General features: G+C 42.3%; 1 protein-coding gene across 4 annotated transcripts in view; it reads left to right on the forward strand.

The window, feature by feature from the left end:
* Positions 1 to 23,888, forward strand: part of dtx2 (deltex 2, E3 ubiquitin ligase) — a 75,636-nt gene that overhangs the window by 46,692 nt on the left and 5,056 nt on the right. For 3 of the 4 annotated variants that reach the window (XM_038813753.1, XM_038813754.1, XM_038813756.1), the window contains 3 exons: positions 6,764 to 6,822; positions 11,214 to 11,369; positions 21,463 to 21,530. In XM_038813753.1, the coding sequence (XP_038669681.1) occupies positions 6,764 to 6,822; positions 11,214 to 11,369; positions 21,463 to 21,530 (283 nt within the window). The remainder of the gene's footprint in view (positions 1 to 6,763; positions 6,823 to 11,213; positions 11,370 to 21,462; positions 21,531 to 23,888) is intronic. The other variant, XM_038813755.1, reaches the window with a different exon arrangement.

Genomic DNA, 23,888 nt, shown 5'->3' on the forward strand with positions numbered 1-23,888 from the left:
AGGCAGCTGGCGGCCAACTTGAGAAGATTACTTAATGTGATAATGATGCCCCCGGCGGGCAGGGAGGTGGAGGTAGTGGTGGCGATGGACGCCGAGAAGGCCTTTGACCGGGTGGAGTGGGACTATCTATGAGAGGTGCTCAGACGGTTTGGGTTTGGGGAGGGATTGGTGGATTGGATCAAATTATTATATCAGGCCCCGAGGGCCAGCGTCAGGACTAACAGAGAAGTGTCGGAGTACTTTAGGTTGTACCGAGGGACCAGACAGGGCTGCCAGCTCTCCCCGCTGCTGTTTGCGCTGGCCATAGAGCCGCTGGCGATTGCGCTGAGAGCAGAGGGATGGAACGGGATGGTGAGGGGCGGGGTAGAACATAGGGTCTCTCTTTACGCAGACGACTTGCTCCTGTACGTGTCGGACCCAGTGGCTGGGATGGGAAGTATACTGGGAATGTTGAGGAAGTTCGGCCAGTTTTCAGGATACAAATTAAATACGGCCAAGAGTGAAATGTTTGTGGTACAGGCAAGGGGCCAGGAGAACAGATTGAGAGGGCTACCGTTTAGGCTGGTTGAGGAAAATTTCCGGTATTTGGGAATCCAGGTGGCACGAGACTGGGGCAGGCTGCACAAGTTAAATATGGCCAGGGTGGTGGAGCAAATGAAGGGAGAGTTTCGGAGATGGGATGCACTCTCGCTGTCGCTGGCAGGGAGGGTGCAGACTGTAAAGATGACAATCTTCCCTAGATTTCTGTTTATTTTTCAGTGCCTCCCGGTCTTTGTCCCACAGTCCTTCTTCAAAAGAGTTAACAGGATGATCATGAGCTTTGGGTGGGAAAATCCCCGCGGGTGAAGAAGGCGATGTTGGAGAGGAACCGCAGCGAGGGAGGACTGGCTTTGCCGAGTCTGATTAATTATTACTGGGCGGCCAACATCGCTATGATAAGGAAGTGGATGGTGGGTACGGGGTCTATCTGGGAGCGGGTGGAGGCGGCTTCGTGCAGGGGCTCCAGCTTGGCAGCCCTGGTCACGGCTCCTCTACCGCTGCCGCCGGCCAAGTACTCCACCAGCCCGGTAGTGGTGGCGACCCTGCGGATATGGGGCCAGTGGAGGAGGCATGTAGGGGAGACGGGGGCGTCGGTTTGGACGCCAATCTGCGACAACCATCGGTTTGCCCCCCGGGAGTATGAATGGGGGGTTTTCGAGTATGGCGGCGGTGGGAAGGGTGGGCGATATGTTCCTGGAAGGGAGCTTAGCGAGTTTGAGGAGCTTGGAGGAGAAATTTGGGCTGGTAAGGGGAAATGATTTTAGGTGCCTACAGTTGCGGGACTTTGTTCGTAGACAGGTCCCATCTTTCCCACGCCTCCAGCCAATGGGGATCCTAGACAGAATAGTCTCTGGGGGGAAGAAGGGGAGGGTAGAGTCTCGGGTATTTATAAGGTGCTCATGAAGGGGGAAGGGTCCCAGACGGTAGAACTGAAACTTAAATGGGAGGAGGAGCTAGGCGGGGAAATGGAGGACGGGCTGTGGGCAGAGGCCCTGAGTAGGGTAAATTCGACCGCGACATGTGCCAGGCTCGGGCTGATTCAATTCAAGGTCGTTCACCGGGCCCATATGATGGTGGCACGGATGAGCAAATTCTTTGGGATAGAGGACAAGTGCGCTAGGTGCGCGGGAGGACCAGCGAACCACGTTCACATGTTTTGGGCATGCCCTAAGCTGAGGGGGTACTGGGAGGGATTTGCGGACGTCATGTCCCAGGTGCTAAAAACAAGGGTGGAGATGGGTCCAGGGGTGGCAATTTTTGGGGTTTCGGAAGACCCGGGAGTCCAGGAGGAGAAAGCGGCCGATGTTTTGGCCTTTGCTTCCCTGATAGCCCGGCGACGAATACTATTGGCGAGGAGGGACTCAAAGCCCCCGAAGACTGAGTTGTAGCTTGCGGACATGTCGAGTTTCCTGGGTATGGAAAAAATTAAGTTCGCCTTGAGGGGATCTGTACAGGGGTTCGCCTGGAGGTGGCAACCATTTATTGACTTCTTTGCGGGAGAGTGAGCGTCAGCAGGGGGGGGGGGGGGGGTAAGAGTAGAGTAGGAGGGATAAAATGGCGGGTAGTACCGGTGGGAAAGGAGTGGGCTTGTGCAGTATGTTACAATTGAAGTATTGAAAGTACATGGATGTTTGCACATTTTTGCCTTTTTTGCTTTCTTTCTGTTGATGTCTGTAACTGTTTACAAAGCCAAAAACTACCTCAATAAAATTGTTTATTTAAAAAAAAAGAAAAGATGATGGGCACGATTGGTCCACAATTGGACCAATCATGCGCATTGCAGCTTAATATCGCCAGAGCATGTCTAGTTAGACTCAGTCCTCGAGTAGGAGGCAGACCATTATGTAGTCTGGAAATGAGAATATAATAAACTCAACCTGATAACATATGATCTAATTTTTTTTTTTGAAAGCCCTTGGAAAATATAGAGTGACCCCGATGGGTGTAGTGCTAAACCAGGACGTTTTTTACTGTGTTGGCTGGTCTCACCTGGAGGTAGCGTTGTTGCCTCTGAGCTAGGGGGTGGCCAAAATAAGTCCTGTTCTTCATTATTGCCCAATGACTCCTTCAGTATAATCAGTTGTGATGATCTTCAGACTTTAACGCTAATCCTGTTTTCACCACACATACAATATACAGGTCGAACAATGTTCTACCTTCTGTCCTATCACTCTACTGCTCTGAAGGACTTTTATTTTGCAAATGAGCATTTTTCATCCACAATCTGAAGTGAGTTATGGAGCGAAAAAATTCACACACTTCCCATTTACGATCTATTTTTAAAAGCTAATGATGAATAAATAGCTGCTAAAGTTAGCTCTTCCTCCAGTTTGTTGTCTTGGGACCTTTTGTGATGCTATTTTGCAACGCATCCTTTTGTCTAACAACCCTTGTGCAATTAGTGCTTCCTGTTTGGAGGCCTCTGAAAATAAATGTTCCAGAGAGAGAGGACTTCCTTCTGGTTGTGTCACTGTCAGAAGAATAATGCTGCTGAATTATGTCTGGGGTTTCTATTCTTGCCCATTTAACCCAGGGCATTACTGGACCTAGCAGGTGAGATTGACTCAATACTATGATATCTGGAATTAAGAAAGAGAGCAGGAAAAAGTTTGTTATGCAGAATGTTGTGAAACTGTGGAATGCATAGAATTAGCGATTGAACCAGAGATCATTGTCAGTGCTTTTTTTCTTATTCGTTCAAGGAATTTGGAGTTCGCTGGCTCGGCTAACGTTTATTTCACATCCCTAATTGCCCTCGAGATGGTTGTGGTGAGCTGCTGCCTTGAACTGCAGCAGTCCAGGTGATGTAGATGCGCCCACAGTACTGTTAGAGAGGGTGTTCCAAGATTTTGATCAGCAGCAGTGAAGGAACAGCAATATATTTTCAAGTCCAGATGATGAGTGACTTTACATGAAAGGAGGCAAACCTGCAGGTGGTGGTGTTCCCAGGTCTCTCTTGCTCTTGTCTTTCTAGATGGTACTGGTCGTGGGTTTGGAAGGTGCTGTCGAAGGCCTGTTGGTGTGTTGTGCTGCAGTGTATTTTGTAGATGGTACACTCTGCTATTATGCATCGTTGGTGGAGGGAGTGAATGTTTGTGGATGGGCTGCCAATCAAGCTTTGTCCTGGATGATGTTGAGCTTCTTGAGTCTTATTGGAGCTGCACTCATCCAAGCAAGGGGGGTAGTATTCCATCACACTCCTGATTTATGTCTTGTAGCTGGTGGACAGACTTTAGGGAGTCAGGAGGCGAGTTACTTGCTGCAGGATTCCTTGCCTCCGACCAGTGTTGTAGTCGCAGTATTTATTTAGCTAGTCCAGTTAAGCTTCAGGGCAATGGTAACCACCCAGGATTTTGATAGAGGATTCAGCAATGTTATGTCACTGAGTATCACCGGGCTATGGTTAGATTTCCTTTTGTTGGAGATGGTCATTGCCTGGCACTTGTGTGGCACAAATGTTACTTATCACTTGTCAGCCTAAGCCTGCGTAATATCCAGGTCTTGCTGCATCAAAATGTAGACTGCTTCAGTGTCTGAGGAGTCGTAAATTATGCTGAATGTTGTGCAATCATCAACAAACATCCCCGGACTCTTCCACTGGCGGCATGTAGGGGGAAGTCGCACGTTGGGTGGCTCCTGCTCGAGGCTTGATTATTTTTATATAACTTACTGCCTAGTCCCGGGGCAATTTTTCATCAAATAAATGCAGTAAGACATAAGGAAGGAGGGAGATGTCTGTCACGAAGAAGGGGGCGAGTGAAGGTTCGCCGTCGAGCAAGGGTCAGCTCAGCAACTGGAAAGATGGCGGAGGCTGGGTCGCTTTATGTGCCACACTGTTCACGGCAGAAAAGATGAACGAGGTTATGGTTGTGGAATTTGAAAAATAGTTTGCAAAGCATTGGAGGCGATGAGGAAGGAGATGATGGCGGAATTGAAGGTGCGTGGAGGAGCTGATTGCCTTGGTGAAGGCAGCAGTGTCGAAGACATTGGCTGAGGTGCAGGAGCAGGGTGACAAACTGAAGGGAGTGGAGGAGGGCTTGTCACAAGACAGCGATCAGCTCATCTTGATGGGTGATGAGCTGCAGAGGGTGGTGGAGGCCAACAAAGGTCTGTGAGCGAAGGTGGAGGACTTGGAAAACAGATCTAGGCGGTGAAATCTGAGAATCACGGGCCTGTCCGAAGGGGTGGAGGGCCCGAGGCTGACTCAGTACTTTGCCAAGATGTTGGCAAAGTTGTTGGGGAGGGGGAAGATACCTCCCGGTACAAACTAGTTTGGCTCATCGGTTGTTGAGGCCTAAACCAAAGGCTAATGGAGCCGCCAGGGTTTGTTTCTTTGAAGGGGATTGATTTGTTTTCTTATGACCGGGGAGGGGAGTGGGACCTAGGCAGGGGCCTCCACACTAGCAAGCTCAAGCTGGCTAGTGAACGGAGTGTGGTGGGGGGAGGGGCTGCGGCCATTGGAACAGGTTGTGATGGGCCTATGAGGTGTGAGAAGTGGTCGGATGGGGACCGATACTGGGTAAGATGTTTTCGAGAGGAAGTGGACGGGGGAATTCTGCGTTGGGGGGGGGGGGGGTCAGTCAATATCAGCAAAGGGATAGGGCAGGCCAAGCCCGGTGGGCAGGGCCCAGAGTTATGATGATGGATAGGAGGGGTGTCGAGTGCATTGAATTGGCTGAAGGCTGACATCTGATACTGGGGACCTTTGAAGGAGCCAAGATGCATCATCTAACTGAAGATTGCAGTGAATGCTTCAGCCTTAACTTTTGACTGATGTGCTGGGCTCCCCATCATTGAAGATGAGAATATTCGTGGGGCCTCCTCCTCCTCCCGTGAGTTTAATTGTCCGTGGCAGACTGCAGAGCTTGGATCTGATCTGTTGATTGTTTAATTGCTTCGCTCTGTCTATCACTTGCTGCACATGATGTTTGGCACATGATTAGTCCTGTATTGTTGTCACCAGGCTGACCCCTCATTTTTAGGTAGTCTTGGATACTGCCCCTGGCAAGCTCTTCTGCACTCTTTATAGAACCAAGGTTGATTCCAGACTTACTTAATAAGTAGCAATGTGAAAAGGTTGGGAGGAATGGCAGGGAATTGTGTTGAGCAGTTCGAGCTGTTATGGCTAACAAAGTTTTGTTCCTAGAGAAATAAATTAAATTAGTGTCTACCTGGCTAAGTGGCATCTCTTTCATGTCCAGCCCAGGACTTTTAGAATCATGGAATGTACAGTGCAGAAGGAGGCCATTGAGCCCATCGAGTCTGCACCCGCCCTTGGAAAGAGCACCGTACTTGAGCCCACCTCTACCCTATCCACATTACCCAACCTAACCTTTTTGGGCAATTTAGAATGGCCAATCCACCTAACCTGCATATCTTTGAGCTGTGGGAGGAAACCGGAGCACCCGGAGGAAACCCACGCAGAGACGGGGAGAACGTGCAGACTCCACACAGTCAGTGACCCAAGCTGGGAAAAGAACATGGGAGTATGGAGCTGTGAAGCAGCTGTGCTAACCACTATGTTACCGTGCTGCCCTTGAACCATAAGGCAGACAGATGCTTGCAGCACTGAAGCAATATTGCTGTCTTTAGGTGAGACATTAAGTCAAGGCTGAACTGCTAGTTCAGTTTGATGTGAAAAATCAAATATTGCATCAATGTTCAGTTAAGTGCAAGGTATCCTAGCCAACAGTTGCCCCTCAACCAAAACAGATTAGCTGTATATTTGTCTCATTGTTATTTGCAGGTCCTTGTGCACGTAATTGCTTGCTCCAATACTCGCTGTACTTTAAAAGTAATTCAAACACTTTGAAAATGTGAAGGACCCTATAGTAATGTCCTGTGCAGCTGCAGCACACACCTCTTCCACCACTAAGATTGGGAGATCCCAGGATGTGGAAATATCCCAGAGAAATATGATAAGTGACTTAAATAAAAATAGAAATTGCTAGAGATGTTCAACAGATCAGCCAGCATCATGGAGAGAGAAACAGAATTAATGTTTCAAGTTGATAACTTTTCATTAGGATAGTTTCATGCAAATTCCCAGTTTTACAATCTACAATTTTACTTTCCACAGATACTGCCAGACTTGCTGAGCATTTTAAGTTTTCATTTCAAATTTCCAGCATCCCCATTATTTTGCTTTTGTTAGTATGATGTGGTTATTGTTTGTCTTGTTCAATCCCAATAACCTGCACTGCATTTGTGTTTTTTCTGTCAGCATTCAAACATTGCCAATACAGCTGAATGGTCCAAACAATGTATTGCCAGCATTTGCAGGTAATGTGACCTTTATTATTAATAGCATTTGGATGATCAGTAAATTGACCCCTAAAGTTCTAGATTAGATGCGTCCTGTTAAAAGGCAAAGTAAAGCTGCGTTTAACTTTTGATGTGACTTCTAAAGCAAAAATGTCTTCTCAATGATGGCTATTGGGAGGTCTGAGTTATACAGCACTATTCATTCAGTCCTTGAAACACATACCTTGTGCATAACCTGGACACAGGAGATAAAATCTCTGTCTGCCCTGGTTTTACTGAGTACATGCAAACATGATACCAAGCCATTTAAATGAGAATGGACCTGGCAACACGGTAGTGCAGTGATTAGTACTGCTCCTATGCCGCTGAGGACCTGGGTTCGATCCCGGCTCCGGGTCACTGTCTGTGTGGAGTTTGCACATTCTCCCCGTGTTTGCGTGGGTTTCACCCCCCACAACCCAAAGATGTGCAGGGTAGGTAGATTGGCCATGCTAAATTGCCCCTTAATTAGAAAAAATAATAGGGTACTCCAAATTTATATATTTTTTTAAATGGGACTGGACTCCTATCCAATCACCGGTTAGTGCTGATCTGACTAATTTCAACCAACCTTGTGGTAGGGCTACTACAGTTGACTTCAGCAAATCGAGATTAGGAGATGTAAATATAAACAAAGATTCCTTTTAACTCTTGATTCTTTCAAATAAGTTGTTTTCAGCTGTCCCCTGATTCAAGGATAACTTCTGTTCAAGGTCGCATGATTTTGCCATTGGTCCTCATTGGGCTGACCGGGGCCATTCTCAAATAAATACATACATATCGATAGCAAGGCACAATTGTATAATCCGGGAGTCTGTTGTTAATGTGATGCATGCTCATTTGTATGAGACACCACTTAGCCATGTCAGATTTGGTATCTAATTTTCACTGGTGCAGTGAATCTTTGCGAAAATCTGAAAGGTTATACTTGGGTACATGGATATAAGTTATGTGCTAATGTACAGTACCCTATAACCCAATGGACCACCATTCTCTATTACCATAAGAGTTATATCTTTTATGAATCTGCATGGTTAAAAGGAGAAGAAAATACAAGGATGGAAGGGGGGAAACGCATCAGTTGTCATAGTCAGACATGCCAACAGTAAGAGTCCAGGTGACCTCAAAGTCTAGCTTCCAGTGGAGATACGGCCACAGAACAACACCGTCCATTATCTTGCTCAGAGAAGATAGTAAAGATCCAAAGACTGTGGGAAATAAATAACAGTGGGGCAGAAGGAAAAAGTTAAATGAATTGTGCAATGTTTGTGTCTTATGTCTTATCTTCAGAATGCTTGATAATATTATTGATTACTAAGAAGATAAATGTTCCCTTTTCTATAACAATGTTTTTACTCTGCAATCTCTCTACACCCATCTATAAAGTTGTTTTTCATAGGCTTTATCCTTGTTTTTTGTTCATTTATGAGAAGTGGGTGCCGCTGGCTGGGCCAGCATTTGTTACCCAAAACTAATTGCCCTTGAACTGATTGGCTTGTTAGGCCAGAGGGCATTTAAGAGTCAACTCATGCTGTGGATCTGTAGGCCAGACAAGGTAAGGATGGCAGATTTTCCTCCCTAAAGCCTAGTGAACTGGATGGGTTTTTACAACAACCGACAATTGTTTCATGGTCATCATTAGACTTTTAATTCCTGATTTATTTTATTGAAACCGTCTGCCGTGGTGCGATTTGCAGGACTGGTCCCCTGAATCTCTGGGTTACTAGTCCAGTGACAATACCGCTACATCACTGCTTCACCCTTGTTCTTCATGATTGGATCACTTGTTTAGTTTGCCAACTAAGCAGTATGTTTACTTTTTAGATTACTGAAAATCTATAGATTAATTTTAAAAAGCCATGACCTAAAATTGCATTTGAGAAATGCTAGCAATAGAAATCTTAATATGTTTGTCTGTGATTCTCCTCCCTATTGCTAGAGGAAGCAAACCACTGATTTTAAATGGGTTAATGTCTGTCAAAATAGTCAACAGATATGCTAAATGACCATATGTTGGTATTATGAGATGTAATTTCAGGGCCTAGGTTATTTTATTGTTCCCTAGCATAATAATCTGTTACTTAAATAAGCAACTATTCTTATAGATGACTGCGGGAAAATGCTGGACATTCAACACATTCTTCCACAAATGGCAACAGTGCCCTACTTTGGACACTGCCAGGATCATTGTATTTTGGATTGGTCCCATGAGGTAGCAGTGTTAAGAGATCTTGTCGGAAGATCTCGAGACACATATATTGGAGGATTGGAGAAGGAGTCTGTTTTTATAATGCTTGAAAACATTTATCCTTAAAATTACAATTTTGCTCATCAAGTATCAAGAATGCGCAAGCATTGTAAAACTTTCTGTAAAAAATCATGAGTCAAAACAATGATCTAGATTAAACCTTGAGCTTGGTTGTTAATATGCTGCCTGCTGAGGGTGGCACGTGGCGCAGTGGTTAGCACTGGGACTACGCCACTGAAGACCCGGGTTTGAATCCCTGGGTCACGGTCCATGTGGAGTTTGCACATTCTCCCCTTGTCTGTATGGGTTTCACCCCCCACAACCCAAAGATGTGCAGGTTAGGTGGATTGGCCACACTAAATTGCCCTTTAATTGGAAAAAAAATAATTGGATACTCTATATAAAAAAAAAAAAAAATTTTTTTAATTTTAATATGCTGTTAAGGGAATGATATCTAAAAGTCAAATTGGATGTTTATTTAGCATAAGTACAGCATTGGTGTGGTCTGGTCACATTGACATTCTCAAAAGAAGTGCAGATTGTTCTGTTCTCCTGTCGCTTCAGGGATCCAATGCAGCTCCAAATTGCACTGATGGGGAAAAATTGGTCACATACTCGTTCCAAATTTCTGTGATCTTTCATTCTCTGCACATTTGAAATCAATCTTGTTGATCTTTCATTGCATATTCTTCCATTTCCCTTTTGAAACATGGTGTCCAAACTATGCACAGTACACTGTGTAATTTGATCTGGCCAATGCACTATAAATATCCATACAAAATCTTAGTGCATTTATATTCTCTGGCTATGTACCCTGATGTTCTTATTCGCTTGTTAAATGCTCTTCCACACCATCTTACCATTGAAAGGGACACATTTAGACATATCACAAATTGTTGGTGCGTCTTTATAGACTCTTAGTAAATAGCATTTAATCAAATTCACATTTGTATTTTTGTTTAATGACACCTCCCATTGAGTCTAATATGCTCGTCTCTTGAACACCCATGGCATCCTTTCAAATTTTGACAAGTGACTTTCAACATTTATTTTTTAACAGGGTGGTTTGGAAACTCAAATATAACGTTACTACTAAATTTCACCTTCCAAACTTTGTGCTTGGATTTATGATTGCTTTAGAGACTGTATAAATTCTGTCTGCTTATCTGTGCTTCAGGGGACACTGACTTCATTAACTATTCTGAAGTCAATAAATGGCATTTTGGATCACTTGTGCATGGCATCACAGCAATCGTAGACAAAGCAGCAGTTTGATCATTCTTAGTTGCCCTTTTATCCTGGTCAACAATCGTGGATTGCTTCCTGCAGGGCAAGTTGCAAGCCAAGACTGCAAAATAGTGAGAAAATCTTCTTTGGCACACATTAGTATTTAGAAAAATGTCAACCTTCTCCATGGAGAAATCGGCATCCAGTTGAGAAAAATCTGCAGAGAGATTTGTGGAGGAAGTTGTACAGAACACTCCTTTGATTCCACAATTGTGACCTATAATATTTCCAATTCTACGTCTTGAGAGCGGAATGAAGTGGAACAGTCCTGCAGAGAGCACCTGCACTTCATACAAAAGCTGAAGAGAATTATTTTACAAAAGGAGAATGCTGTTCACTCTTACTCATTTAAAGAGAGTGCAAACCACAGGGTGATGTCAATAATCTGAGCACCAGTGTCAGAACTGCGAGGCATTGATGTTTTCATTCTCTTTTGCAAGTTCTGTGTAGTTATTTCATTTTAGAGTTCTTTCAGTGCTACAGTAAAACACATATCGAAACAAAGATGTTCCCTGATCTGGCTGTTTGCGAAAATGCTGCTGTTGCCATGGTGTTTACCCAGGCCTGCTGCCCTTATTGCTTATTCTGTGGGGGTTTTGTTCACTCTTTGGTCTCTTTCAAATCATTGGTGAGGCCTACAATGTCTGAAACTAATTGCACTTTTTTTTTTGCCTAATGAATTAATTTTGTCACTTGGTGATTTGGATTTTATTTTGTCCTGTTGACTTCCTTCCTTTATTTTCTCTGGTTCCTTTTTTAATTTATTTTTGTGTGCTTTATTTTGTTTGTTTTTTACCATTACCCCTGTGCATGCTGATCACCACTGAATCTGTAGGCATGACCGCAATTCTGATGTGTGCTGCTGGACTGCCTGTGTGCTTCACCCGCGCAACTAAACCCGTACACAATCCCGATTCAAGAAAAAGCGATAAAAAACTCAGCACTGTCCGAGATAAATCATTTAGGAGATCGAAGAAAGTGTCCAGAAAAGGTAGTTAAGTAAAGATATTTCCTATCTACTTGCAGTGTTAAATCTGTTTTCTTTTCCTTAGTGGGGGAGAAGTTTCAAATTTGGTTGCAATTTTAAAAATTGCTATTCCTTTATTTCACTCCAATCTAATCCTTCGAACTATGTTGAATTTTAATAACACTGTTGACTGATGTGGTTTTGAGACCAAGCATGAATTGCAGGTGTTAAGTGTGGTTCTGTACTAACTTCAGTGCAATGTTAAAAAGTAAAACTACAAATGCTGGGAATACACAGCAGATTGATTAGGATCTGAAAGTGAAAAATAGTTTTGAGACTTTGGCTTTGACCCTGATGAAGGAGTGTGCTTAAAACATTAACTGGTTTCTCCCTTTCAAATGCATTTTGGGGATTTCTCATTTCCAAACTCTCCTGGGCTCCAGCTAAGGCATCAAAACTTAATCTTGGTCTCTTGATCACTATATTCTTTTGAAGAGGTAAGTGATGAGTTTTAGCATGTTGATTTAATGTTACGTTTAAAGATCCAAAACTCTTGCATCTGTTTCATTATGTCTCTACGTTTTCCACAAACACGATGTTTATCATTCGGCTACCAAGCGTGGCAGATCTTATCCAATAGGGTGGCATTCAATAATGGACCCTATTCTCAAATTGAAGGCAGAGTACAACTTTACAAACATACTTTGCTCATAGCAAAATGCATGTTCCCATCTTTTTAATATAAATTACAACTGTGTAATTGTTCAGTATTAAAATATGCACCTCATAATACATTTTGTTGAGTTGTGCAGTGCTGTCTCTGTTCATCATTTTAGCCAAGTACATCATGTTCGGTTCTTCCAAGATATCCTTATAGAATCTTAGCATGTTTACGATTGCAGCCCAGAATGAGGTTATTCAGCCTGCCATGCCCATGTGGCTCTCTGCAAAAGAAACTTGCTCAATCCCATTTCCCTCTGTTTTCCCCATAGACTTGCAAATTTTCCTCTTCGGTTAATTATTCAGTTCTCTTTTAAAGCCCTCAATTGAATCCATCTCCACCACATCCTCTCAGGCAGTGCATTCCAGATCCTTATCACTTGCTACGTAAAAAGGAATGTTTTTCCTCATGTTGCCATTGCTTCTTTGGAAAATCTCATTAAGTTGGTGTCTTCTGGTCCTTGATGTTTCTGCCAATGGGGCAGTTTCATCCTATCCTTCTGTCCGACTCATTTTGATCACTTCACAGAATCTCAGAATTGTTTCAGTACAGAAAGAGGTAATTTGGTCCATCGTGTCTGCACTTGCTCTCCAAACGAGCATCGTGACTTAGTGCCATTCCCCTGCCTTTCCCCATACCCCTGCATATTGTTTCTATTCAAGTAATCACCTTGAATGCCTTGATTTCGCCTGCCTCCATCACATTTCTAGGCAGTGCATTCCAGATCCGAATCACTTGTGGGGAAATTTATTTTCTCACTTCTGGAAAACACCTCTTAATAATCTCTCCGAGGAGAACAGACCCAGCTTCTCCAATCTATTTATCCATATAATTGCTGTTCCTCATCCCTGAAATCATTCCTGTGTGTCTTTTCTGCACCCTCTCTAATGTCTTCGCATCCTTCCTGAAGTGTGGTGCCCAGGACTAGACACAGTAATTCCGTTTACCCTGCGGGTTTCATGTGTGAACTTGTGTTTACATTTATCGGATTTTGTTATTATAACTAGTTAATTGATACACCACGGCAAACAAGTAAGCACAGGCATCTGTTCTGAAAACTATATTTTGATTGCCGTGCACCAGTCTTCAGATGCAGAAGGGTTGAAAAGTGTGATGTTTTCCCTTTAGTGGAATACACTGACGGCACAATAATTACTTGCTGCGGTAAATGGTTATTTAATGACCTGACATAATAATGAGTAGTTGTCCTTAGCAGGTGCATTAGAGGGAGTGAGTCTTTACCCCCATAGGGAAGGAGAGTAAATTCAAAGATAATTACAGCAGCATCATAACTGTCCCTTCTAATGGTTTTGGTTGCAACGCCCTGGGAGCTGACTGGCTTGCGGCATGGTGCATGTTAGGAGGGTACCTGAAGTTGATAGTTTTGAAATAAATGATTACCTCTGTTCTAATCTGTTCCATTCCATTAATGGGTAATTTACAAAATCAAAGTGTAAAATGTGCTCTCCAAAGAGTAAATGCTGTATTCTAAACATCAGACTCTCAAATCGAGCCACAATCTCTGCTAATTTATCTAATAGCCAGACAGCAAGAGGAGTTAAACCTTAATTCCTTCATGCAAGGGAGGGATCAGATTGTGCTGTGATTATCTATGTTGAATATCGGAACAGGAGTAGGTCATTCAGCCTCTTTAGCCTGTCCTGCCATTCATTGAGATCGTGGCTGATCTGTGGCCTAACAATATACCTATCTTTGGACCACATCCATTAATATCTTTGCTTAACAAAAATATACCCATCTCGGATTTAAAATTAACTATTGTTCTAGCTTCAACTGCTTTTGTGGGAACGAGTTCCAAACCTCTACCACGCTTTGTGTGAAGCAGTGCTTCCCAACATCTCTCTTGAATGGTCTGGCCCTAATTTTTAGACTATTTCCCCTAGTTTTAGAATCTCCAACCAGTGAAATAGGTTATCCTCGTCTACCCTGCCTTTTCCTGTTAATATCTTGAAGACATCAATCTGATCACCTCTTAACCTTCTAAATTCTGGCAAAATAGTCCTAATTTGTGTAATCTCTCCTGGTAACTTAACCCCTGTAATCCAGGTATCATTTTTGTAAACCTATGTTGCACTCCGTCCAAGGCCAATATATCCTTTTTCATGTGTAATGTCCAGAACTGCTCACGATACTCTCAAGTGGGATCTAACCAGGGTTTTATATAGCTGCAGCTTAACTGCTGTGCCTTTAGACTCCAATTCTTTTGATATAAAGGCCAGCATTCCATTAGCCTTTTTGTTTTTCTGTACTTGTTCGGGGCATTTTTTAGATCTATGCACCTGAATCCCCAAGTCTCTTTGGACATCCACTGTACTTAGCCTCTTCCTATTTAGAAAGTACCCTGCTCGACATTTTTTTTTTGTCCAAAATGGATAACCTCATATTTGTTTACGTTAAATTCCATCTACCACAGTTCTGGCCTTTCACCCAGTCTGTCAATATCTCCCTTGTAATTTTTTGCTATCATCTTGACTATCTACAAAGCCGCCTAACCTTTGTACATTCAGCAAATTTGGATATATGACTTTCTATGCCATCATCCAAGTCGTTAATGATAAATGAGAATAATTGAGGCCCCACCACAGATTCCTGTGGTACACCACTAGTCACAAGCTGCCAATTAGAGTAATTACCCATTATCCCCATTAGCTATCGCCTACCACTCAACCAATTTCCTAACCATGTCAATAATTTGCCCTCAACTCCGTGGGCTTCTACTTTAGTTTACAGTCTCTTCTGTGGGACTTTATCAAATGCCTTCTGGAAGTCCATATAAATGATATACATAGACATTCCCCTGTCCACTACCTTAGTCACCTTTTCAAAGCATTCCTTGAGGTTTGTCAGGCATGACCTTCCCTTCACAAATCCATGCTGGCTCTCCCTGATCAACTGAAATTTAAGAAGCATTCTGTTACCGTACTCCTGATTATAGACTTTAGCACTTTCCCCACCACAGATGTTAGACTAACCAGTCTGTCATTCCCTGGTTTCCCCATTCACCTTTCTTAAAAAGTGGAGTGGCATGTGCAATTTTCCAATCCAGAGGGACTACTCCTGAATCCAGGGCACTCAGAAAGATTATAGTTAGGATATCAACAATGTGCTCCCCTGCTTCCTTTTACACCTTTGGATGGAAACTGTCAGGTCCTGGGAATTTGTTACTCTTTAGTTCCACTAATTTCCTAGTTACTGCTGCTGTAGTTAACTGTATGAAGTCCCTGTCCTCTATCGACTATTAATTTTTATCGGGATTTCTGGCAAGTTATCTCCTTTTCTGCTGTAAATACTGAGGCAAAGTAATTGTTCAACCTGGGACCTTGCGCCATGAGGTAGCAGTGCTAGCCACTGTGCCGCTGTGCTGCCCAGTTTGCTGGTTAATATTAAATTATGCTAATATAACTCTCAGAACTTTGTATCATTTAACGGGTCCCAGGTGGTCATATTTGGGTTCAATTCATAATCATCCTCTTCTCAGAGTTACTGTTGTTTCAAACTCATCAATTAAGTATATAAATGCATCTGATATAAAAACCTCAACTCAAAACATTCACTCAGTCTCAGCATCAACCTGATGGTCATAAACTATTCAACCAGGTAATAGATCATAAACTATTCAACCTGGTAATAGATTGATCGTGACGTTTCAATTGTGCAGTGAATAGTAAACATGAATGTTTGGATATTTCTGATTGGTGATAAAAATGATACAGCATGGTAAGGATATTAAGAACTTTACAATTCTGGAATTGAAAACTGGCCTCACTAATGGTGATCATGAAACTATCATTGATTACTGTGAAAACTCATCTGGTTCACTAATGTCCTTTAGAGAAGGAAATCTGCAGCTCTCACCTGGTCTGGCCTATATGTGATTCCAAACCCACATCAATGTGGCTGACTCTTAACTGCCCTCTGAAATGGCCTAGCAAGCCACTCCATTGTCACAGCACCTTCTCAGGGCAGTTGGGGATGGGCAACATTTGCTGCTCTTGCCAGTGACGCGAGCATCCTGTGGATGAAAAGAAAATATTCTATTTAAATATTAATGCACATGTGCCAAGGAGAATGATTATTGCCACCAAACACAACCAATGTCTGTCCTGCAATACATGGTCTTAAGATTTTGCTTGGGTTGGAAAATAGACTACCGACTAAGGTCAGAACAAGTGGAGTTGAGGGGTAAGAGGCAGAATGGATAGCAAACTGCCCAGAAAACAGACGGTAAGGGTTAAAGCTAGCCCCTCGGGTTGCCAAAAAGATAGGAAGTTGGGAAGGTTCCACAAGGCGTGGTGCTAGGAACTCTGCTGTTCAATACTCGCCACTTAATAAAATGATTTGGACTTGGCAATCAGAAGTAACATTTAAAAATTTGCAGGTGACCCCAAATAAACAGAAGAGGATGGTGATACAAGAAGATATTAATATATTAGCAGAATGTTATGTAATTGGCACACAAAAATATAAGCCAATGTGAGGTAGGACATTTTTATAACGAAGAGTTGGGAAAGTTCTTGGAAAATAAATATCTCAAATAGCTCAAAAAATATGGGGATCCATGAGTACAGCAATGAATATCACCTAAGTAGTGATGCAGATTAATATGGTAATAAAAAGCAAATCAAATTAAACATTACTGCATCATCTACCTTTCCTCTTCAAACATTTCAAAAAGATTGGCTGAGCATGTCCTTCTCTCTTGTAATTCATACTGTCTGTTATTTATTGTATTTTCAGTTTCTAGCAGTAGAGTACCTATTCCCTTTCCTAACACTGACATGAACTTAATTGGTCTCTGGTTCTCTGGAATCATTCGGTTATTCTCTTGATATATAGGAATCGCATTCGAGGGCTACAAGTCCTCTGGCACTAATCCCTCTTCTAACCTATTTTTATGTATTCAATAGTTCCAAAACCTCATATACACAGATGCAATCCATTTGGACTTGGTTTTTTTTACCCTCTCTAAGTTTGATCAGTTTACCGATTATCTCCTACTGTTAAATATCTTTTTTTTAAACCTTTTTGCTTTTTCTATGAGTTGGCACGATTCTCTCCCTAGTGCATTTAGCCACGTGTTTCCCGGCACTCGCCGTGCCGAGAAACACACAGCTATTCAACACAACTCCTGTTTAATAATGGGTCTTTACGGAATGTATGTCCGAGGCCGTGCATAGCCCTATTTTTTACAGTGGGGCGCGCCGCTCGCTGGAACTCCCTGTTGTAGCGAGAGATCGGGATGCCACTTTTTTTAAAAATCGTCCTGATCTCCGAGGCCCCAAAAGAACCCCCAACCTGAATGCAATATGGGACGGTTCCCCCCCCCCCAACACCATCGCCAGGCAACCCTGGCCCTTATTCGCGCAAAAATGCCACTTTGGCACACTGGTAGCACCAGCAGTGCCAGGGAACCACCCCTGCCCAAAGGGCATACAACTGGGGACCTCCGATCCCCTGGGAAGCCCCCATGAGTGCCGTTCCATCAGGTCATCATTTGTGGGGACCAGTACCAAACGGCACTTGCCTGAGGTTTCTGAACAACCTTTTGTTTTCTAATGTCATGTAAACTATTGCAATCTTGCTAATAAAATCAAAGTAAACTCATTTGCTATTTCTACCATTTCACCAGCATTACCTGCGAATTTATTCCTGCCTAATTTTTTTCTGCTGTTACTTATTTGTCTGTGGAATTCCATTGCTTTTTTTATATTCCATGATGGTTTGATTTTGTAATTCCTTGTCTTCCTATTTTTAAAAAAAAGTTATAATATAATTTTAGAGTGCCCAATTCATTTTTTCCAATTAAGCAGCAATTTAGCGTGGCCAATCCACCTACCCTGCACATCTTTGGTTGTGGGGATGAAACCAATGCAAACATGGGGAGAATGTGCAAACTCCACACGGACAGTGACTCAGAGCCGGGATTGAACCTGGGACCTCGGCGCTGTGAGGCAGCAATGCTAACCACTGCACCACCATGCTGCCCTTTCCTATTTTTTAAATCTTCTTTCCTAACCATTACATGTTTCCTTTTGTCATCCTTTTCTTTGTTGGCTATATGCTTGGTGTAAATATTTTTCTTTCAGTTTTTCATTTATTTTTATTCACCCATGGTGTGCCATTACTGGTCAGTTTATGTTTTTTAGTGGGAAGACACATGATCATTTTAAAAGTTTACCAATGTTGCTTCATATCAATGTAAGTGCTTTTCCCCAATTTACTCAACCTCGTTCCATTAGAATCCCCTAAAAAATAATTATTTTGCCAATTTATTACTTTGATTTGTGTATTACTTTTGTTTTATCTATGTCCTGCTCAACCTTTACCTTAAAATCTTGTATTGTTATCACTATTTCCTAAATGTTCCCCTACACTCACTGCTTCACTGTTCTGATACATTTCTCATTCTTTTTACAGACCGGCTAAGAAAGGAGTCCTGCACACATTTCTTAAGAACTCCAATAATTGTTGCACTTTTTCCTACTCCTTTCTGCTAATTTATTTAGAAATGATTAAAATACCCCATGGTTATTTTTCCCTGACCTATACCTCCTCAGTTAAGCAATGAATTGATGAAAAGTTCAGGAAAAGAAAGTTTATGGAGGGACGGAGATCTGAACATTTAATTTTGCTTCAGGAATTTTTCTCCTAGAACTATTTCCAACCTGGTGCATAACAGTAATGCAGTAAAAGCAACAACCTGCTATATGCTCCTTCAACGTTATATAGAAATTGTCCTTTTCCAATCCAAGGTCTCTTGGGAGAGGAAGTATAGGTGTAACTCATAGCCTTTTCCGACCACGCAATCTACCTACCACCCCTCGATTTAAAGTTATGTTTTGCTTTGATAAAGATTTAAATTATCCAGCAGTATGAATTGATGAATCAATTTGATAAAGAGCACGAGTATTTTCGCACAATTTCACTTTGAATTAGCAACTAATTCAAATTAAGCACCTTCAAACTGATTAGACTGTCCAAATAACTTGGCAATAAAACGCCTTCTGAGGTATAACTGTGGCAGCACGGTAGCATTGTGGGTAGCACAATCGCTTCACAGCTCCAGGGTCCCAGGTTCGATTCCGGCTTGGGTCACTGTCTGTGTGGAGTCTGCACGTCCTCCCCGTGTGTGCGTGGGTTTCCTCCGGGTGCTCCGGTTTCCTCCCACAGTCCAAAGATGTGCAAGTTAGGTGGATTGGACATGATAAATTGCCCTTAGTGTCCAAAATTGCCCTTAGTGTTGGGTGGGGTTACTGGGTTACGGGGATAGGGTGGAGGTGTTAACCTTGGGTAGGGTGCTCTTTCCAGGAGCCGGTGCAGATTCAATGGGCTGAATGGCCTCCTTCTGCACTGTAAATTCTATTTTTAAAAAAAAGGACTAGTGCTGCTCTAATCCTCTTTGTCAGGTTACTGTAGACTGCTACTGCATCATCCGTAGCGCAGACTGCTTTATCCCCTCAACTGAAGGGAAGTATTTGTGAGTCAGGAAAGAGAATCAAAGGAAGAAATCAGAGCGGAACTGAGACCATCTGGAGAATAAAAGAGTTTGGAGAGTGATTGCTACCTGGTCATTTCATCAAACCTTGTGTGTGTAATAATGGGAGGCTTTGTTGTGAGTAATTTGTGAGCCCGACTAGGAAATACCAAATTCATTTAAGTTGAGAAAATCAGACATTCAGACAGTTTGAACAAATAACCGTCACTTCAGTTGTGAATGTTGATATCACTTGATTGCATAGTAGGCCTCCGAAGTTAAAGTTTGTACCTCGTGATATTATTTGCCTTTCTTTTGAGCAAATCATTTTTGATCCTAGATTGGATTGGATTGGATTTGTTTATTGTCACATGTACTGAGGTACAGTTTTTCTGCAAGCAGCTCAACAGATCATTCAGTACATGGGAAGAAAGGGAATTAAACAAAATTTTAGAAAATACATAATAGGGCAAGAAAATACATAATGGGGCATAAAATACATAATAGGGCATGCGACATGATGGCAGAGTGCAGGGAATTAACATCACAGTTTTGTAAAAATGGACAGTGATACTCAGGCTCCCTCTTAACTATTCTAGAGGCTGTTGGGAATATTTTGTTTTCTATTACCTGAAATGAAAATGAAATGAAATGAAAATTGCTTATTGTCACAAGTCGGCTTCAAATGAAGTTACTGTGAAAAGCCCCTCGTCGCCACATTCCGGCGCCTGGTACGGGAATTGAATCATGCTGCTGGCCTGCCTTGGTCTGCTTTAAAAGCCAGCGATTTAGTCCTGTGCTAAACCAGCCCCTACCTCGCCCTTGACTTTTATTTATGTTTTACATTGCACTGCTTGTAATGTTTGGGTTAATACAGTTAGAATTGAGGAAATTATGACGAGTGCGGGGCATATGTCCTTGGCTTCGCCTCGTTGGTTGCTCGAGGAGGCGAGTCTTGTTGAGTTGAATGCTGGCGATGCCACCCCGTGCCTCAGTGTGGCTAGGGGATTTGTGGAGTTTTTGCACCTTGAGAAGGTCAAATATTTCGTGAGTAGGTTAATTGAAGAGCTCTACTGGAGATGGCAACCGTTTTATTCTATTTCAAGGAATTGGTCACTGTCAGTAGAGTGGGGTGGGGAACACATTGGGGAGAGAGTTGTTTTGAGAGGGAGAGTTTGCATAGATTAGATGATTGTTTCTATTTTAGTTTACTGTTTGTATTCTTGTATAAAATGGCAAACGTTTAATGAAAATACTTTTTTTTTTAAAAGATTTGAGGAAATTTGGTTGGGCTAGATGTTGAGCTGTTACAAGTTCAAAGTTAATTTCCAAATAAGGTGGGTCACCTGGTCAATTATAGATCCTATGCGATGACTTCCACAACATGAGAATTTGAAACAGCTAGTGTCTTTATACTTTTTTAAAATAATATTAGAGTACCAAATTCTCTTTTTTCCAATTAAGGGGCAATTTAGCGTGGCCAATTAACCTACCCTGCACATCTTTTTGAGTTGTTGGGGTGAGAGCCGCACAGACATTGGGAGAAGTGCAAACACCCCATACCCGAGGCTGGGACTGAACCCGGATCCTCAGTACCTTGAGGCAGCAGTGCTAACCACTGCACCACCGGCAGTGCCGCCTTAGTGTCTTTATACCTCAAGTGACCCATTCAATTTGAAATTGCCCTTTTTGAGTTAGTTTCAGGGCAAGGCGTTGAGTCCACATCAGTCTGGAATGTTCTTTTTGTTCCATCTTGAGAACGGGGGGAGTGCTTCATTCCACAAGAGAAGTCGGGTGACTTTTTACAGCCATCTGGTTTTTGAAAATATCAAGTATTGACTGAAAATTCATAATGTACTGGAAGATGGCAATTGTATAACTTTTTTTTTCTTTCATTACAGAAATGATAAAGGACCCAGAAGAAGTGATAAAGAAGTACATGATGAGAACAGAAGAGATTCCAGATGAGGTGAAGTCAAAGTTTTGTCAACGGACGAGCTGTGAATTTATAATTAAATATGAATATATTTCTTTTTCATTTTTACAATTAAGGGTAATTTAGCGTGGCCAATCCACCTACCCTGCACATCTTTGGGTTGTGGGGGTGAGACCCACACAGACATGGACAAAATGTGCAAACTTCACAGAGGCAGTGGCCCGGAGCCGGGGTCGAACCTGGGTCCTCGGCGCTTTGAGGCAGCAGTATTAACCACTGCGCCACCGTGTCGTCCTAAACACTAATATTTACGCACAAAGTACTTCCAAAGCAGAAGTTTCTTTTTTCAATTTTTGCCTTACCTAATGCAAAACATGGCTCTTCTAAAAGGACTAAAATCATTATTTTTGTTTTCCAATTGCAGTGCAATTTCGCGTAGCCAATCCACCTTCCCTGCACAATAGCCATGAGACCCATGCAGACACGGGGAGAATGTGCAAATCCCACACGGACAATGACCCAGGGCCGGGATGGAACCTGTCCTCGGTGCCTTGAGGCAGCAGTGCTAACCACTGCACCGCCATTCCACCCTTAAAATCGTTATTTTATTCCCAGCTCCCACCACCAATGTCAAGAGAGTGTCCTTATTCTTGCAAACCATCGACTTGTTTTATTTAGTTGTTTTAATTTTCTAAAAGCACAAAGTTTCCTCTCATTCAGTCTATTGCATTTACTTCCTGCCAGGAGTATAGTGGGTGGGAATTATTACTTGAGGGTAATAGTTGGTACAGTTGGCAGAGTTTTGTGAACAAGGCATCTATCCACCCAGTTTACTAAGTGAATCAAGAAAACCTATGGGAAGGATAAATTACTTTCCTAAAATGGGACCAAAGCAAAACAATGTTATCTTAACTGTCCAGAACTTAGAACAAAATGTGGATTCATTGCTTTAGCTCTAACAACAGTTGTGTGACCACACAATTGTTATGTCGGTGCACTTCTAAATCACAGATTGTTGTCCATTAGTGAGCTCATTTATTCTGATAAACATATTTTATTACTGTGTTGTACAAAATCTTTCTACGGGTCATGGTATAATGTGGCATACTTGCAGATGTATGCCTTGAGGTTTGTGGAATTCTACTGTTCTGTCTGGTGAAGTGGGACCATATCTCGTCAGGAATCATGAACATATCATGAAAACAGCAGTCCTCTCAAAGACAGATCTCCCATTCATCAAGCAGAGGTGACTTTGCTTTCTTGGGGACATTTGCAAGATGGAGCATACCCAAGGGTTTTCTGCATGGTGAGGTAACTGTAGCCAGAAGACCAGTAGGACACCTAAAGCTCCAATTTAAGGATGCTTGCAAGCGTGCCACTAAGGCCCCAAACATCAGTTTTTACACATGGAAGACTTTAGCTGATGATAGAGGGTCAGGGTGCACCACCATGACAATCAGTGGCTCCTGACTCTTGGCAATGGGCAGCAACACTGAATACAACAGCCCATAACTACTGATAATCACTTCAAATGAGGCACTTGTGGCATAACCTGCCTCTCATGGATTGGTCCCTTCAGCCATCAGCAAAAGTACATCATATGAAGTTGTCCCAACCCTAACAGATTTGATACATGCCCACCATCCTAGATAGATAAAAGGGTGCTTGGACTGTGAAAAAGTAGTATGTTTGTTGCAGTTGAGAAGACAGTGAAGCCTTGTCTAAGATGTCCATGGTAACACTTACTGGATACTTATGACCTTGAACGCTAATATATTTACACAAGGAACCTGAAATATACGGGAATTTAAAAGACATTTACTCATCATAGCCTAGTAATAAATTATGCTTATTAATCTCTTAATTTCCAGAATTGGTTTAATACATTAACATTTTCCATTTAAGTAGGACTGAATTCTCTATCGACCTATTCATGGTGCAGCAGCAAGTTTGTTATGGGATTAAAAAGGAAAAAATGCTTAAAATGGTGTGGGTGTGCTAATTTATTCAATTAGCGTTTTAATTGACTTTCCATTATGTTAACACTTAGGCCCATTTTGTGTTATATTAGACATAGAGCAAATAAACATGGCTGTTCTCTTGTGTTTTTTAGTTAAGTGAAAAATGGAGAACTTGGATTAATTTAACATCCTAAGATTTCCTAAAGCACTTTTGAATTAGGGTATTAATTTTGAAGTGGAGTCACTGTTATGGAAGTAAATGTGGCAGCCAATGTATGACAGGAAGATCCCACAGACAGCAAATAAATGGATATTTTCTCTGGCTGAGAGGAATGTTGGCCAAGGCGTCAAAACAAAATCTAACAAAAGTACACTGAACTATCAATCTAGATAGTGTTAAAATCTGGGCCTGAGAATTGACTGCTACCAA

The sequence above is a fragment of the Scyliorhinus canicula genome, chromosome 12 (assembly GCF_902713615.1).
Source record: "Scyliorhinus canicula chromosome 12, sScyCan1.1, whole genome shotgun sequence".
Taxonomy (NCBI): Eukaryota; Metazoa; Chordata; class Chondrichthyes; order Carcharhiniformes; family Scyliorhinidae; genus Scyliorhinus; species Scyliorhinus canicula.